An 18,006-nucleotide genomic window follows, 5' to 3' on the forward strand; every position below is an offset into this window, starting at 1 on the left:
ATACTTAAAATTATTGAAGATTTTATGCCTTATTCTGATCATGTGTATAGATTTTCTGATTTTCTTTTAATAGAATGATATTAAGCAGTTATTGGAGGAGTTACTGATAGTACAATCAGTCATAAATTCATTAACTATCCACTTACCTGCCTATGATAGCAGCAGGTATTTTAGTATATCCATTACAAATTATATAGTGCCACACACAGTTTTGTTTGATAAATTTTTGTATGTGGTTTATGTTATTAATTAAACAAAGTGGTGAACCTCACCTACTGAAAGTTGTAGCCGTCAGATATCTGAAGGGTTAGCCTCATAGTCTTTCACAGAAAATACCAATAGGATCTATGGAATTACTTTAGTGTGTGTATTTACATGCACAGGTCAAGGTTCTATTTATTCCTTCACTATTTATGTAATTGGTGCTACCAAATGTGCTTTTGTGCTCCATATCGTGTAAGCCAGTTGGTGCTGAGGTCATGGTGAATCCCATTATCCCGGAGAAGAGAGGCTGCTCCCTAACCTGTTAAAGTCTAGAAAGCTTTCTGTAGGCACTGTTAATGTGAAGGATACATCTAAAACCATTCCTAATGAATATCTGTATTTTGTTAAGGATGGTTTCAGTCATGAATTATAACAGTAAAGTGCAATTTTTATATTCCTGTATGCATTTATTTCTAGTTGGAAGATCCAGTATCTTTGGGGTATTATGTACTTTCCTCCATATTTCTTGATTATTAAAAGTAGTGCACCTATTGGTGGATAATTAATGCACTAGTGAAGACCAACAAGTAAGTGAAGTATGGTCTTACCATATTGTCTACTAAATAGACACAAATGGAATACATTGAATTTACGTAGATGCCTAGAGCTTGAAAATAATAAATGTAAATAATAAGAAGTGGTTCTATCTTTACTAATAGCTATGGCTAATTAAAGTTTGGGGTTTTTTGGCACAGAGAAATTTTTAATGCATATTTGTGCATGCTATGTTCAGTTTGAAATCCTTTTTGTCTTAATTACAGTCCAGAAAAAGCTTGGCTTCATTTCCAACGTATGTTGAAGGTAAGATAGTTCTATACTTTCTAAATGTTTTTTTTTTTCGCATCAAAAAACCCATCTATATTTATAATGCATAAAATTTTACTTTTATTTGCTGAATAGAAAAGCTGCTAGGGTTGGGTGTACTGATTTAGATTAAATTGTGTCTAATTTAGAACCTGAGCTAAATCCTGCTGTGCTCCTTCAGAAATTCAGAAACATGGAGCTTTTAGTTTTTTGGTGTTTCATTCATTGTTTCTCTATCAGTTATGCTGTTTTTTTCCCTCAGTATCACTTGAAACACTGGTTTCTTTATGATATTTGCACAATACATAAGAATGTGTGTGGACAAGGAAAATAGACTAAGCAAGAAGACTGTAGTGCTCTGTCTGGCCTTGATTTCAATTGGCAGGCTCAATCTAATCTCAGCTGGATTTATGGACAGGCCTGCCAGTGAAAATCTGCTTTGTTTAACAACTACTTGCCTCTTTATTAAATACTGCATCCCATCTCAGAGTTAAAGTTTCAGTGGTGCTGAATTTTTTCAGAACAATATGAAAAAGCAAGTTACCTGCCCCATGAACTGCTGTTACTTTTTGTATGAGTCTGCATTCTGTGTCTTCTGCAGGAGGAGCACAAGTTGTGTGCAGTTATGACAGAAGCAGAAAATAGAAGTTTTTTGTGTTTTGTTTTGTTTTTTTTTTTACTTTTCCATTGACAGTGGTTGTTCCATGTGCTTGATGAAATTTTAGAAATACAGTTGATGTAATACTTTCTTTGGACTTCCTCATCACTCTTTGGATTGCTTTACAGTGTACTGTGTTTAATTGATAATGTGATCATTTTCTTTAGACTGCAAATTGATTGTTGTTTTAGTCTTCAGGGTATAAGCTGCCTGTTTTGGAATCTCTGGCCAGAATTTCAATTAGTTCATAGCTAAGCATTGGAATTTTGGAACAATGAAGAATCTCTCTTAAAATTTAAGTTCATCTCCTATTGATAGTCCTATCAAGGGACTATATACTCTATATATAGGAATATATATCTATATTTTAAAAGTAATTATCTCCACCTTAGGAAAAAAATAAATTGTACACTAAAATTTTCTTGGTGCTTGGTCCAGCACGAAATTCCTTAAAATTACAAATGTTCCATTTTTATGCACCAGCAGTCCAAGGAAAAATTTGCCAGCACCTATGTTACGTTTTCATTGAGGTAATAGTTTTGTTGTCAGAGATAATAAAAGGAGGAGGTATTCTAAAAAGCAGTGCTGTCTGTGTGTTCACTTCTGATGCAATTGGAGCATTACCTTTTTTGGGGGTTAATATGCACTTTCTTAGAATCTTATACCTTTGCCCATTTTTTCCCCTCATTTTGATCAGAAATTGTACTATAAAAAGTTTTGCACCGCTTTAGTATAATGGTGGAAGTGGTGAAAAGGCCTTGATGTGTAGAGTAATAGTAACACTAAGAATGCTGTGTGATTTCTGTGTAAATATGTAGTACTTCCAAATGCATGAATTTCCCTAAGGAAATAACTCAATTTCTTTAGGTCATGTGCTTGCAAATGACTGTTCATTTTGAGAATTTTCAGGATACATACTGCCTGAGCAAACTGCACACTGGAGATAAGCATCTTAAATTTGCTAGTCATAAATTTTTGTATTTAAAAAAATGATAAGGAAGACAAGCCTGCTCACAAGATTTATACGTGTGCTTCTGTCTGTGTGTATAGTTTCAGTGTGACATTTGTCTCCAGATCTTTCTTTTTTATTTTAATCATTGTAATGACTTGCTTTTCCTTGAGGCCAAAGCCACCATGCTCATTCTGAGGTTGTTAGTCCTATAGGTTATCATTAGAACAAAATTGGCATTCTTAGTAATTTCTTAAAGCCCCATCACCTTATAGTACAAGATACCCCTTGATTTTAGAGGTAAAAAGAAAGACAAATATAAACACAGGTGTTCTGTGATAAAATGTGAACATATTTACCATGAGCATTCTTTAATATGATTTATATATAACTTGTCTTGAGGAACAATTGTTTTTCCTTACTTTTAAGAACAGGGAGTTTCTTAAGTTAATCAGTTAATATGTTTTGGATCATAACAGTTTTAACATGGTGTCAAAATGGAACATTTTCATGTATCAAATTTTTAGATAAGGCTGCCAAACATTAAAAATCTTACAAATCATAAGTGCTGCTTTGTAAGGATTTGCATTGCTTGGTTATGAACACTTTACACCCCATCACTTTCCACTTTTACAGAAGTTGATGGGTGTTGGATCTCTAAGGATCTGTGGACTAAGAGTGTTGGTTTGCCATTAAGAGAGCCCATGCTCTGTGTATTTAATAACATTTTTATTTAACTCAGTACTTTACCACAGTATCCTTGTTAACACTTACTATTTTTAAGGGTGTGTGGCATAAAAATATTGTGATGTGTGGTATGTGTAGAGCATTCTGGGGATATTGTTCTGCCTGTTGCACCAACTGTAGTTAATGCACAAGCAAGAGGCTGATGGCTGCTATGAAACTGCACCTTTCCTTTTTCTGCTTGTGACTGTTGCTCTGAGAATTGCAAGGCTGTTTTTGATGGCTGAGGAGCAAGCTAAGTAACTGTGTATGTCCCTTTATCACAGTGAAATATCATAGGTTATTTTGCTCCAAGCTGATCCCTACTCACAAAAGAATGAGCTATTGTGAGACAGAGGCTGGGTTAACAATTGTAGCTTTGGCTGGAGAGATGTTGTACTGGGTTTGTGTAGCAAGGTTTTGGTAGTGGGGTGGGTACAAGGGTGTATTCTGTGAGAAACTGCTGAAAGCTTTCTGTCTGATAGAGTCAGCGCCAGCTGGCTCCAAGACAGACCCACCACTGGCCAAGGCTGAGCCCATCAGTGCCAGTAGTAGCACTTCTGGGATAATGTATTTAAGAAGGGGGCAAAAACTCTGCACCACAGGAACTGCAGCCAGAGAAGAAGGGGCTGGGAATGTGTAAAAGAGGGATCTCTGAAGACAAGGTCAATGGAGTAGGAAGGACTGGAGGTGCTCCAGGTGCCAGAGCAGAGGTTCCCATGCAGTCCATGGGAAATACCATGGTGAGGCAGTTGTGTATATCTAGCCAGTGGAGCTCCAAGTGGAACACATACCCACAAGCAGCCCCTGGAGGACCCCATGCCAGATTATGTGGATGCCCAAAAAAACCAGGCTATGACCCCATGGAAATCCCAGGCTGGAGCAGGCTCCCTGCAGGATATGTGGCCCATTGGAGAGAGGAGCTCACCTGGAGCAGGCTTGTTGGCAGGACTTGTGATGCCATAGGGAGTCCACACCAGAGCAGTCTGTTCTGAAGGATTGTCTCCCTTAGGAGGTATCCCATTCTAGAGTAGAGGAAGGATGTGAGGCCTCTTCCCTATGATGAATAAGGAGCATCAGAGACAGCATGTGATGAACTGACTACAGCCCCCATTCCCCTGTACTTCTGGGTGCAGGAGATAAAGAAAATTGCGTATAAAAGTGAGTCCAGGAAGAAGGGAGGGATAGGGGAAGGTGTTGTAACGTCTGTTTTTATTTTTCATTATTCTACTTTGTCTTCATCAGTAGTAGATGAAACAAGTTTCCACAAGTGGAGTCTATTTTGCCCATAACAGTAACTGATGAGTGATCTCTCCCTGTTCTTGTCTTGCCCCATGAGACTTTCACTATATTTTCTCTCCCCTGCACTTCTGAGGAGGGGAGCGATAGAAGGGGTTTGGTGGGCAGGGTCAGCCCACCACAAATTTCGATACTATTATAGTTTGATGTTTTACTGCCTTTGAAAGTGCTGGTTGCCTTTTTGTCATGATAAACTGAAGAATTTCAGAGGAGGATTTGCAGCCATCAGGTGCAGACTCAAGTTGTCACAATTCTGCTTTTGCTGTGTTTCACCGTGATTGTCTTCAGTGATGGCTTTCCTGTATTACAGTTCCTGGACCTTGCGATCCTGAAGACCTAATTGATGGAATCATTTTTGCTGCCAATTACCTTGGTTCAACTCAACTGCTTTCTGATAAAACTCCATCCAAGAATGTGAGAATGATGCAGGCTCAGGAAGCTGTCAGCAGGATCAAGGTGAGGAGTAATTCCTGCTGCTTCTTTCTTCTATGGCTGTTTTAGGATTGTGGATATGAACTTCTTTCTTATGCAGTAATTTTTTCAGGTGGGGTTATCTGTAGTTTCAGAAAAAAAGGTGCCTCACCTTTCCTTTGCAAAATAAATCGCATACGCTGCTTATGGAACAAGACTGATAAGGGGATGTTACCAGGTCGTTAACAGGTCGTTTTAATTCCCTATGGTAATACTCATGCTGTGTACACTAAACCAGAATCTGAAGGGAGTGGTGGTCAAAGTTATATATTACCCGGCTGTGGAGGGAAAACAGGTTAAGGAAGTAACTAGTAAGTATTGCAGCTGCTTCTGGCTTGGACTCAACGGAACTGCTACTGTTGTAGTGACTGCAGTTATTTTTGACCCTGTTGTGGACACTTGTTTCTCCACACATGACAGCTGCTGTGATGGTAAAGAGAAGTAAGGAAAAATAATTTGTCCTGGAATCTGAAAAATTTTGTTTCGAAAGAGAAATTCCATCTGATTTCTGTACAGGCCACTTCCAGCAATGGGAATGCTGCTGTACTGTAAATTACAATTATGACATTGTCAGCTGAAATGAGGGTGTGTGGATGAAGTATTGCACAGTTGTACAGGATGCTGCAGCATTCCCACTACCTGTATATGACTGGCTAGTAGGCACAAGCTTCATCTTCTGCTAATTCAGCTAATCAATACAATCCACTCTGGGAATTTTTTTTATTTTAATATCTGTATGTTCTTCTTTTGTATATTTTATTTTGGCTTCCAAGCAGATTTGGTGTGCAATTATATAAAAGAGAGAGAAAGAGGAGAGGTTATCAGCAAGACCAATAATATTGTCTGTTAAGGTCAGCTGATGCTTTGTACTCCTATTATTCCTTCCACTGCTTTCAGTGGCAGGTGTTCAGTTTAGTCTCTGTATATAACTTTGACACAGAAGCTCCAAATAGAGCCATTGAGACAACTTCCAAAAAATGTGATTTTGCTGGTGTTCAAATGCATAAGCTCTTGTAACCTTGTCTCTGAAATTCGTAAACACTCACATTTTAGAAAAGGTGGGAATGTAGCCTTCCTGTTAGAGATTATACTCCACCATCTCTGTAGAAGTCTTCACTACCTTGAGCTACAGAACCTTTTGCAGAAGAGGGATTTATCTTTGTTCATTGGCAACTCTGGATTAAGTGACATTCTTTAAAAATATGTTTTATGCAGCTTTTTCAACAATGGCAGGTCTTGGTGTGTTCTCCCCAAACCTGCCCAAACCAGTGAAGAGTTTTTCTTATAGAGTCTGGTTTTTTCCTGCTCTGAGGAAATAGGGCTGTGCCCTCCTGTTTAGTAGTCTCTTTGTGTTTCTTCTTGATGCTCGGCTGTGTGTTAGAAAACTTGTCTGATTTGAGTGAACAGGAAACTAAAGGTAAGGGAGGGAAGCAAGGGCTTTGGTGAGGCTGGATCTAGGAGGGACACGTCACTGGAGGGTGAAAGGAAAGATTAGCATCACTTGTCATAGGAAATAGGTATCAGGAGTGGAACTTCAACCACAGGGAGTTTGCACCTAGAAGGTAAAGCTCGTCTAGGAGTACACTTTAGAAAAAGATTGCAGGGATATGGTAGACAAAAACAAAAACTAAATTGATTCAAACTGGGCCTAAGAGGTGTAAGAGTATAGAGTTTTTCTCCGATACAAAACATATTTTGTAGACATTCATTAACAAAATATTCTTCTGAGGATTCTGTTATGCCTCAGCATTTCTGTGCATCAAAACAGAAGAAATCTATTTAATGCATTTTACTCATTAACGCCATAATTTGTGCATCTGTGTAAATAGCAGGCATGCGCATCCTTTCTTATAGTGTATTTGCCTCAGGCTTGAGGCCCAAGCGATAGCATTTGTGACCTGGTAAATCAGGTCACAAATGCTATCACTTGGGTGATAGCTGGTGTATTTAATTTTATGAAACTCAATGTATTTCAGAAAATTATTGACTTGTATTGTATTGTACACATTACCTTAGAAGACTTCTTGGACAATTACTGCTTTCTGCTTCTAAGTAATGCACAGGCTTTAAATCCCCCTGCACCTTAGGCTTCTTGGCTTATAAGCATTGGTCTTGGCTGGTTTTGTTACTGGTTGCCATTAAAGCTAATCATTTTCAGAGAGAAATTCATTATGACAGATGGACTTCCTGCTGCCAGATTCATCACTGCATCAGATAACCCATATCCTAGATATGTAAATTATGGCCCTACTCATGTTTGTTCACAGAGTGCCTTTCTTATGCATGTCAACCATAACTCCACTGTTGAAGAAAACAAAGCTTTAAATTAAGAATGAGCTTTTAAAATACACAGACTTGAAGCTGAGTATTAAAAAGAGGTGAAGAGCTTTGTTTGAGCCCTGTTATTTATACCTTCACAAAAGTGTGTACTATCTGAATTTAATAATCCCTAAATTACTCCTTTTAGCAGAGCCTTCAGACCACATATTCATTCATTTGGAATATGAACAGATTTTGAGAACAATTCTCCAGGCTTCTTCTTTAAGAAGTATTTTTCAGGTGAAAGTACAAGAGTTGGGTGTTTTCTTGCTTGGCCTTCATCCCTGTGAAGTCCAGTTAAGTTAAAACAGATGCACTGCTTTGGAGGTGTTCATCAAACGTAGTTAGGAATATTTCATTAGGAGGCACTTTTAGCATGCTTTGGGGTAGGTTTGAGCATTTCTAGGTAACACCTGGTTTAATTTCTGAGTGTAATGTAAGATAGAACGCATATATGGGATATTTAGTTTAGTATTTCACACATTTTCACACACTCGGTGTCCTCTCCATGCTCACTGAGTTGCAAAACATTTTTTGTAGAGAGTAAATGGATTTAATAAACTTAGGACCTCTCTGTAGCAAAAGCAGAAGCTTGTTGGGTTTTAATGCATTGTAATTTTGGAAATTGCATCTATATAAATAAGTACATTTAATTTACCTTGAATTAAGATCCTGTATACTGTATATTAAAAAAAAATTGTGTGGATTAGGTATATTCTGTTTCCTTTTTTTTTCTTCTAGGAATACAGAAATAATATTTGATTTGAGTTAGCAAAATAATGTGGTGATAAAGAGGATTTGTCTAATAAAGTGTCTTGCATAGAATTATCCCAATTTTTTTTTTCATGGACCATAACTTCTTTTGTGACATTTCCGTGCAGTGTTAAATCACTTACTAAAAGTGCTTGATCCATATCATTGCCTTATTTTATGAAATATTTGAAAGTAGTTCTTCAATATGTTCCATTTGAAGAACAGAATTTTCAGTATATTGAATTATAGTATAATATGGTAAATTGTTAATTCTACATTTTAAAGTTGTAGTTCAAGGATTTTTTTCGCCCCTTTTTTCTTAATTTTGGCCTATACTATTCTTCTTTTGGGAGGTCCATCATTCTAAAGTTTGGGAAGGGTGAGAAAGAAAGGCTTGATTTTGGAAAGATATCTAAATGCTCTATCTAAGGAGTGTCTCCTCCTTGCCCAGTGTACGACAGGCAGCTGTTACTCAATATAAGTATATTATTTCTGAGTATTAATTTAGTTTGAGAGTAATGTAATGAAGAGCCTGCCATGTAAGGCAGTTTTAATTGCTTTTACAACAGTTTGCAATCACCTGTTGCAAAATAACCTACCAGGCTATAAAATACTTCTTAGTTTGGAAAAGGTGACTAAAAGGTATTTTGAGAATGTTTATATTTGTAAACAAGGAGCATGGCCTAACCTTTCAGTAGCTGCTTTCAGATTTGTTTAGACAAAATCTGACAGATTTAAGTTGTGAGCATCAGTATTAAAATGTTTGATGTATCTTATGATTCAGGCCTCCTATTTGCTCTTTGTAGAAGTAGCTAGTGCTGAGTCTGTCTGCAGCTTGTAACCATAAGGCTCCTTCCCACCACGAGCACGCCTGTAAATTTAATTTAAAAAGAGCCTTTTACTGTTGGAAGGGCTAATTGCCAGCCTGGTGAGTATTGCATTCCTTCAATGAGCAGGTCTGTAAAGTTCAGTTCACCATTGGTTTGAATTCACAATTGAATTCATGACTCAAGACTGTAAAAATTATGTTTGTTTGGGTTGTTAGTAGAAATGTTTTTTAAGGTGTTTTTGGAGCTGAAACACATGCTCCACTGCTTGCTTGAAAAAATGTGATAGTGTGGACATATCTTTGTGTAGGTGTCACAGGAAGATTTGTTGACCATTTCACTGTGTGAACATTGGTGCAGATTATTTGCTCAGAAGAAAGAGAGATTGAAGGTGACAGTTACCTTCTGTCATTTTATTTTTCCAGGAAAAAGCAGCATAGTGTTAGGGAGGTTGTTTTTTTTGAAGTCTGTTGAAGTATGAGATCTGAAAAACCTGTAATAATAAAGAAAGCATACAATTTTTCTCTCACCTTTTACATTGGTGTACCTTCAAAAGAAATAACTTCTTGTAATGGTTTACACTGGTGTAAGTGAGGGGAAGATCTCTTCTGTTTCTTAAACCGTCCTCCCCTCACCAAGCCTCAAAAACAATTACACTCAAAATAACCTTGTTTGTTGCAAGTAACATTTTAAGTGAAAAAAAAATCCTTTTGTGTTCTTCCTGACTCTTTTGGTGCTGTTTCTTTTCATTTCTGAAATTAATTGTGCTAAACATGAAATTTTACAATTTTTTAAGCTAAAAAAACAAGGAGGAAGTTAATTTAAGCAGGGTCTTATTTACACCAGCTAGTAGTCTGTGAGCCCTGACATTAGTTTGTAGATTCCTGCTTGACTTGGAGTCTCTGTAAGTTCTTCTCTAACTGTTCTCCTGTCTCTGTTTGTTCCATGCTAAGCAGATGGCCCAGAAATTAGCCAAAAGCAGGAAGAAGGTGCAGTACAAACTCCATCAGCTTGATGTTATGCTTGTTCTTTTGTTTTCTGGGAGGGTTTTTCCCTTTCTTTTTATTTTGTGGTTTTATTTTCTGCATCCAGCAAGGTTATTTCAGATTTGTTTCTGAGCCACCATGACATATCTGGGATATCAGTTGCCTGATTGTCCATTTTTTGTTGCTTCTCATTAGCCATTTCATGTTAGAAATAGAAGAAAGATTGGATCTATCAAATGGTTACAGGCAGTACCCAAAATGCATATTAAAGAATCAGGACTGACATGGCAAAGGTTTAAACATTGTAAAATTATGGATTAAAATGAAGTGTGGGGGGTTTTTTGTTTGTTTTGGGGTTTTTTACTTTATTTTTATACTTTTTTATTTTAATTTAATCGTTATGTTGGAGTGCTTTGTTTGACTCACAGAGATGTCAAATTGCTGGATGCAAAAAAAAAAGTTTATGTTTATACATACAGTAATATACTGAGATTGACTCATCTTGTAATAAGTTTTGTTTGTGGAACTTTCACCTACCTTTTAACAAGTGTAATTTAAAAAATATTACAAATGTTTGCTTTCTTTTAACAAAATATTACTTCTTAAGTGGGTTACTGCTTGAAAAGTATCTTGTCTGACTGTGAAGGTCTTCTTGCCAGAACTGCATTATGAATAGTTCAAACAGTACCTCCTGTGGTACAGGTTTTTCCATTGGTCTTAGCAGCCACTGCTAGCCCAAACAGAAATTCCTCAGGCAGGAGATACTATTAGGCCTTTTTATGGCTTGTATGAAAACCTTATTTGAAGTGGGATTCATAGTGTGCAGAAAATGGTAAAATCATATTACTTTTCAAGAAATCTTTATAGTTCATGTTGCAGTCAGCTATAATTTTACTGAATCAGGAAAAATAGCAGGCAAGCTTTTATGAGGTTAACTTTTTTTTCAAACAATACCCAATTCACTTTCACATATATGATATAGTTTCCACATCTTTGTGTTTATCTTTTGCTTCTGCAGTCTAATACTCTATCCTGCATTGCTGTTCTGGTGACTGTGTCTTAGTGTACCCCTGTACGTGAACTAACATCACTATTAGTAAGTATGTTACCTAAGGTGTTTGTTTGACTCTAATCCATTTATTTGCAGGCTCCAGAAGGTGAATCTCAACCGATGACTGAAGTGGACCTCTTCATTTCTACACAGAGAATAAAAGTACTGAATGCAGACACACAGGTATAGACATAGACACCTTTGTTAGTATTGTTGGAAAAGACTCCTGGAATAGACTTTCACGTACATGTTAAAATTTGTCTTCAAAATGTGCTGGATTTTATATTCCCCTCTAGGCAGAAATCCATGTTCAAGTGCCATGTCATACAAGCAATTATTCTGGTGTGTATGACTATAGAAATAATTAGAATTTGTGGGTAAGATAATTGTAGTCAGCTTATGTCTTCTAAGCCATGCTGCATCAAGTATTGATTGTGCCCAGAGTAGCCCAAAATATTTCGCTGCAATAATTTGCTTATAGTCCTGTACACATACATGCTCAGCATATGCAGGTTCTGCAGTTCAGGTTTTGATGTGCTTTTCCACAGAAAAAAACGCTGTAAAACTTTCTCTTTGTTTTATTTTTAGAAAGTGAAGCTCTTGGTTTCTGTTCTATTTCCCTTAATGCATGACAGATGTTACAGATTTCACCTAGCAGAGGTCTTCCAGCTATTTGTGTGTTTTGATGATACTAGATGTCCAATAAGAACCTAGTTGAAGCAGCTGCTTATGTTGGTTTTCTTATTCCCCAGGAAACCATGATGGATCATCCCCTGCGGACCATTTCTTACATTGCTGATATAGGAAATATAGTTGTTTTGATGGCTCGTAGGCGAATGCCACGCTCTAACTCCCAGGATAATGTGGAAGCATCTCACCCCTCTCAAGATGGAAAGAGGCAGTACAAAATGATTTGTCATGTCTTTGAGTCTGAGGATGTAAGCAATTACATTGTCTTGTAGTTTTCTAGGAGTGGAAAAGTAAGCAATTTTGATAGGCCCAAAGCCCATTGTGAGTGGTCCTGTTTACTTTTTAACTGGACCCAGTATTTCATCTAAGCAGAGGAACTTGCCTGCCATTTATATGTTTGGACATGACATGTCACAGAAAGTTGGTGTTTGTAGAAATGCTTACTTTTTTAAAGTTTCTTTAGTGCCTTCCAGTAACAGTGATAGGAGGGTCCAGTTGCTGCAGGTTACAAATACCAGCTCAAATTTTGCATAGGAGAGGGAAAGTCTATCAGAGATGCTTATTTTCATAGGGAAATTCTAATTCCAAGTCTTGCATTGAGGATCAGTCACTGATGCGTACCAGAAAGGTGATTTTTTATTTTTCAGGTGGTTTGTGTAGGGGCTGTAGTTACTGTCATCATATCAAAAAAACAGCAAAGAAAGTTTGTGATTTCAGCAGTCCCAAAATATGCTGAATAGAGACATAAATGACTAAATTTTAACCTATGGCACAGTTAAGGTACTTTACACAGGATTAAGTTACCTTACACAGGTCTTGATCTCCTGCCTTCACAATCAGTGTTTATACCTTGCCGATTTTAGGTACTTTTTAAAAGTAACTTTCAGTAACTGAAAAGTAAAATCAAACTTACTAGATTGAAGTGGTTAGATACGCAGTTTTTAGGATGATAGTCAAGTTAGACCTAGTAATCTGGGAAACTAACATACTGAAGACAACTAAGTAAAAATACCAGTTTCTTCCATGTCTTCCAAACTACAGTGAACAGCGAGGACTTTGAGATGGGAAGGTTTTCTTGAATAAGGAGCTGATTTTATGTAATAATTTAATGTAATCTGCTCTTAACCTCTGTCTGAATATATTATCTGAATATATTATTGCACATGAATGTGTATACATGACCCACTGCTGAAGTTAAAAAGTAAGGATGAGCACTGATGAAAGTAATCCTGGACCAAAATTGACAGTATATAAAAATTCTGGATTATTTCCACAAAATACCATGTTTTGTTAAAACCTGTTTTGTAAACCTGTATTGTAAAGCCTTTTAAGAATCTGGTGTGAAATACAATAGCCAATGTATTTTTTGCTTAATGACATTTGACATGCTACCCACTTTGAGGCTGCTGTTCCTGTGTTTCTAGTCACAAGTTTAGACACTGCTTGCTCTTTTACTGGCCAGTTGAAAAAGCAGAAATCAAACTGTCACGTGCCAGAGTCTTGGGCTTATTTTCCTTTACTATGGAGTGGTCTGACCCTTTGCATGATCCATACTTTCCAGATCTGTTTCCTAGGCTGCTGTTAATACTTTGGTTAGCTAAAATTTGAACTTCCCAGTCTATGTTTTGTTTAGATCAGCCTGTATTTGTGTTGTGCGTGATCCTCTCTCTGCCTGTAAATCCAGCTGGCTTATAAAATGCCTGTAGATCCAATAAAAGCATTGCTCATTAATGGGGAAAATATGCTGAAAAACTGCAGATTATATCAACTCTCCTTAGTCATGGTATATAGCACACAGGTAACTTCCCAAGTTTATCTCAAATACTGAAGTGACTAATAGTCAGAATGGAAGGACTGTAGCAGCAACAAAATGGCAGCTTCAAAGATTTTGTACCTCCAGTGAAGTCATGTGGCCTGTTTATATTATAAAACCTGTCTTTTCTTCTTCTGGGATGGCTGGGTACTTGGCAGAATCTACACAGAAGTGAAACGGAAGCTGTAAGCCTGTGAGTGGGTGTTGGCCAGAACATGTCTCTGCTTGGATGAGTCTTTGTCTAAAGAGGACAGCACCAGATTTTCAGCTATTTAGAGGTGTACCTTTAAATGAGTTGAACCTTAGTGATGTGTCCAAATGCTGGGTGTCTAAGCGGGAGCTGGTCTCTTCCTGGGAGTGAAGATGCATGTGTACAAACGTAAAGTCTGCACTCTTCACTTACATTACTGAGTTATGGAGGTGCAGTTTTCCCATTTTCTTGCTGTCCTTGCTGTTAAAATTAGGTTGATCTTAGCTTTGGTAATATACTACTGGTCTACATATTGGTCTTTTCAGCACCAGCAATCATGCTGTTCTCATCAGCAGGTTTAGTGCTAGTTTGACCTAAGATACAACATTTTTATTTCTGTGTTGGGAACCTTTCCTTTATTAGGGACCAAACTGGACTTTAAAAATGGCCATCAGACTGTATAAAAGTACATCTGGGCAGCATTCATTCGTTACCAGTACTCTGCCAGGCCTCCACTGTCAACTGTGGAGCTCTCCGTTTCTCTTCCCTGTCTTTGCCATAGACAGCCCTGTGTTTCAGTGCACACCACAGCCACCTCCCGTGCACTACAGAGGGCTCACTGGGTGAATCTCTCCACCTATGCACAGCAGTACTCTGCACCGTGCTGTGCCCCTCTGGCCTTGCTTGGCACAGAGCTTTCCCCACATCTGCCTGCTGCCCAGTTTCAGTCCCACAGCTGCAGGAATCAAACAGCTCATGGTGGGAGCAATGCAGTGTAGTGAGTGAGAGGTGCATTTGGTGTCTTTGGATGCAGACAAGACTCTGGGAAGCTGCAGGTGCAGAGGGTGCTCACAAAGGACAGAATGAGTAGGAAAGAGGCAGAGAACTCCCAGGATCATGTGAGTTGGAAGGAGGGAAATAAGTGTAGGGGATAGAGGCTGAAGGTAGTAGCAGGATGAAGAAGGAGATGCTTATGACCATTTGCAGTTACTTTAGGGCTTGATGTGGTCTCTTTTTTGTCTGAGGCTGAGATAGGAGTAGTCACTATCAATGTTGTAAAGGATGGTAGGAAAAGTAGGAAATACCCTTTTAAATGTGGTTGTGTGTTTCCTAGTAGACATTTTCATTGCTTGCTTGTCAGAGAATGACATGCTTCTGCTGGAAGGGAGTGTCATCTGGGAGCAGCATGTGTGGGAAGAATGATAGGTGCAACCCACAGTCACTGCAGTGGCTCTACCTTTACACTTATATTAGCAGTTCTTATCTGTGAAAGGATGTCTTTCTTTCTCATATTTGTAATTTATAATTGCTTACTGAGCTAGATTCATGGCAGAGCTGAATGTGTTGAGATTTTGTGGGTCTTTAAAATTAATTTGTAAGGCACAAATATTTTTTAGACTGGATTGCAGTAACTTGTAGGTTCATCAACTTGATGATCCATTTTACAGTGTGATTGTAACAGAAAATGTCAGTGGACATGAGCATCAGAATGTTTCACTTTTTTCTTTTCTTTTCCCTTTTCTGGGAACTGCTACAGGCGCAGCTGATTGCACAGTCCATAGGTCAAGCATTTAGTGTGGCCTACCAAGAATTTTTGAGGGCAAATGGAATCAACCCAGAAGACCTTAGCCAGAAGGAATATAGCGACTTGCTTAATACCCAGGACATGTACAATGATGATCTGATTCACTTCTCCAAATCTGAAAATTGCAAAGATGTATGTATCTTTTTTTTTCCCCACAAATATTCAGCTGCTCTTTATCAGTTGCGGGCCTGTGTTGGCAGAAACTAAAAAACCATTAATACTTCCTATAAATTATCTCAGTTAGTCTAGAATATCCTCCCTAATAGAACACCCTGTCATCAGTTCTATTTCAAATGCAAACAGTGAACCCCAAATTTATCTGCAGTCAACTGATTTACCACCTGTTTCTGTTCTTTTTACCAAACAATTTTCAGACATGTTTGAATGGGAACTTAAAGCAGATTAACAGATTAAAGCAATTAAAAAAATTACAGTGAACAACATAAAATTTATAGAAGCAGCAGTGTTTATGAACATGATTAATTCCAGGTTTTAAATAACTGTATGTGCCAGAAGGCTTTGCAGCTTGTTTGATAAAAATGAACCAGTGTGCAACTGGAACACACAGGTAATGTCTTTCCAATGCAAAGTTGTAAAGTCTTGCAATCTCTTCTTATTTAGCTTTGTCCACCAAGCCCATGGCACCAGGGTTTCCTTCACTGGAATTTCTTCTTTTCATAAACAGAAATTACTTCTGAGGGGTGTGTCGCAGACATCTTTTCATGAAAATCCTTTCTTAGGATTTTTCTTGCTGAGAAGCTGAGAGGCTTCAGGAACAAAATGTAAACAATGGTTATCTGCTGCTGTGGAATGCAACAGGTGCACCTGTGATTGGCCCATCTTGGATGTTTGTAGTTAATGGCCAATCTCAGCCCAGTTAGCTTGGACTCTCTGTCCGAGACACAAACCTTTATTATTCATTCCTTTCTATTCTTAGCTTAGCTAGCCTTCTGAGATGAAACTTTTCCTTCTATTCTTTTTAGTATAGTTATAATGTAATATATATATCATAAAATAGTAAATCAAGCCTTCTGAACATGGAGTCAACATTCTCATCTCTTCCCTCGCCTGAAAACCCCTGTGACCACTGTCACAGGGGTGTTCAGCACGAAGTCTGTATCATGTGTCATTTAATGTTTGAATGCAAATGAAAGGTAGTAAAACATGTACCCTATTTTGTTTTGCCTTTGAATTAGGAGGGCAGGTTTCAAATGAAGAGGGGTATATTTGTTGGGTTTGTGAATGTTTGGAGGGGGATGATATTAGTTCCTTGGGTATAAAAGAAACTCTTTTTTCAAACACTTTTTCTTGCTATACAGGTTTACATTGAAAAGCAAAAGGGAGAAATTCTAGGTGTGGTGATTGTGGAGTCTGGCTGGGGATCCATTTTGCCTACAGTTATCATAGCCAACATGATGCATGGAGGACCAGCAGAGAAGTCTGGGAAGCTGAACATAGGGGACCAGATCATGTCAATCAATGGGACCAGCTTGGTTGGTTTACCACTCTCAACATGTCAGAGCATTATAAAGGTAGGGAAAATGTTTCTGGAAGCTACACATTTTAAAGATACATAATTGAAAAGCAGAAAGTACAAAACTGAAGTAAATTCTTACCAAATGTTTGCATAGCACTTTGCATTTCATGATCTGAAAAAATAGTGTAAATTATGCCACACCAATTTTCTGTCTGGGACCACTGAAAGTGGTGTCATCTAACATCATTGATGAGGTCCCGTCTCAGTTGTCTCTTCTCAATGCTGAACAGGGCCAGCTCCCTCAGCCTTTCACAGAACTGTGGCAATTTTAGAATGGAAATGACCTCTAAGATCGAGTCCAATGGTAAACCTTTTCCTCCTAAGTGAAGTGCTCCAATCCCCTAATGATAGCCCTCAACAGGACCTGCCTCCTGCAGGAGCTCCATGTCCCTGTTGTGCTGAGGAGGCCAGAACTGGACACAGCACTCCAGATGAGCCTCAGCAGGGCCGAGCAGAGGGGCAGGATCACCTCCCTTGAGCTGCTGGCAGTGCTCTTCCTGAAGCACCCCAGGACACCACTGGCCTTCCTGGCCACACGGAGACACTGCTGGCTCAGGGACAACTTGTGCTGAGGCCTGGGATTATTCCTCCCCAGGTGCATTTGCTCTTGATAATTTCAGAAGGGTCCTTTCTGCCCACTCCTCCTGCTTGTCAAGGTCCTTCTGAAGGGTTGCACAGCACTTGGGTATCGGCCACTCCTCCCAGCTTTTGTGTCATCAGTGAGCTTTCTCCATCAGTAGGCACTCCATCTCTGATGATAAGTTAAATAAGATTGGACCCAGTATTGAAGCTTGGGAGACACTGCTAGATACAGGCATCCAATAGACCTGTGCCACTGATCCCAGCCCTCTGAACTCTCATTCAGCCAGTTCTTAATCCACCTCACCACCCACTTCCTGAGCTCTTGGCTATGAGGTTATCTTGAGAGGCAGCATCAAAGTCTTGATCAAGTCCAGAATGACAACATTCAGTGCCATTCCAGACTGCTGTGCTATTTACTTGTGTACCAGGGCTCTGTGCACAATTTCACAAGGGAATATTTTGTGCAGAAGGAAGATATTATCAGGTACACAATATATTGAAATTT

The 18,006-nt window shown here is 38.4% G+C and overlaps 1 protein-coding gene across 2 annotated transcripts in view; it reads left to right on the forward strand.

The window, feature by feature from the left end:
- The window catches only part of APBA1 (amyloid beta precursor protein binding family A member 1), an 82,708-nt gene that overhangs the window by 52,042 nt on the left and 12,660 nt on the right, over nt 1–18,006 (forward strand). Inside the window, exons 4-10 of one of the 2 annotated variants that reach the window (XM_054517821.1) lie at nt 1,026–1,065; nt 5,008–5,153; nt 10,021–10,056; nt 11,201–11,287; nt 11,857–12,042; nt 15,335–15,514; nt 16,702–16,914. In XM_054517821.1, the coding sequence (XP_054373796.1) occupies nt 1,026–1,065; nt 5,008–5,153; nt 10,021–10,056; nt 11,201–11,287; nt 11,857–12,042; nt 15,335–15,514; nt 16,702–16,914 (888 nt within the window). The remainder of the gene's footprint in view (nt 1–1,025; nt 1,066–5,007; nt 5,154–10,020; nt 10,057–11,200; nt 11,288–11,856; nt 12,043–15,334; nt 15,515–16,701; nt 16,915–18,006) is intronic. The other variant, XM_036402726.1, reaches the window with a different exon arrangement.

This window comes from Molothrus ater, chromosome Z, assembly GCF_012460135.2.
Source record: "Molothrus ater isolate BHLD 08-10-18 breed brown headed cowbird chromosome Z, BPBGC_Mater_1.1, whole genome shotgun sequence".
Classification (NCBI taxonomy): Eukaryota; Metazoa; Chordata; class Aves; order Passeriformes; family Icteridae; genus Molothrus; species Molothrus ater.